The sequence below is a fragment of the Penaeus monodon genome, chromosome 15, assembly GCF_015228065.2.
Source record: "Penaeus monodon isolate SGIC_2016 chromosome 15, NSTDA_Pmon_1, whole genome shotgun sequence".
Lineage (NCBI taxonomy): Eukaryota > Metazoa > Arthropoda > Malacostraca > Decapoda > Penaeidae > Penaeus > Penaeus monodon.
The window spans coordinates 3,213,315-3,213,866 of record NC_051400.1 but is presented as its reverse complement, the minus strand read 5'-3'; the positions used below and the strand labels follow the sequence as shown (position 1 = coordinate 3,213,866).

Genomic DNA, 552 nt, shown 5'->3' with positions numbered 1-552 from the left:
GGGTAAGGAGGGGGGGTTAGGGCGCACCTGGTCACTCATGTAGGCCGCGTGGTTGTTGGACTCCGGAATGGTGAGTGACAAGTCGAAACTCTCTCCTCCCTGAAACAAGGCAAACAAACAAAATAATGAGGCGAAAATCATAAGAAGGGGGGAATAATAAAAGAAAAAAACGATAAATTATAAGAAAAAAAATAGGAGCCGATGATAAGTTGATGACGACGGTGATGAAAAGCGAGAAATAATAGTGATGGTGATTTTATTTTCTGCTTAAAAACTAAGACAAACATTATTTTTTTAAATTCTAAAGATAACAAAAAATAGTTACATGATAGAAGAAAATAATATTACAATAAAAGCAAACAGAAAATAAGAAATATAATAAAACTAATAAAGGACAAGGAATAAGGATTGCAACAATAATAAAATCAAGCTTAACAAATGCGTATTGAAGCAATAAAATTTCATGTGCAAAAACAATGTGTGCAACTGAATCATGCACACGTGGTATTCTTTTGTCATTCAAAACCCGCTGACAATATAAATAACTGAAAA

At 33.3% G+C, this 552-nt stretch overlaps 1 protein-coding gene across 1 annotated transcript in view; it reads right to left on the bottom strand.

Annotated features, from left to right (window-relative positions):
- LOC119581634 (TOX high mobility group box family member 3-like) overlaps nt 1-99 on the bottom strand; it is a gene marked incomplete at its 5' end in the record, with an annotated part of 37,288 nt that extends 37,189 nt beyond the window's left edge. Inside the window, 1 exon segment of the mRNA XM_037929755.1 lies at nt 28-99. Coding sequence (XP_037785683.1) covers nt 28-99 — 72 coding nt within the window.
- Nucleotides 100-552: the final 453 nt, after the last annotated feature.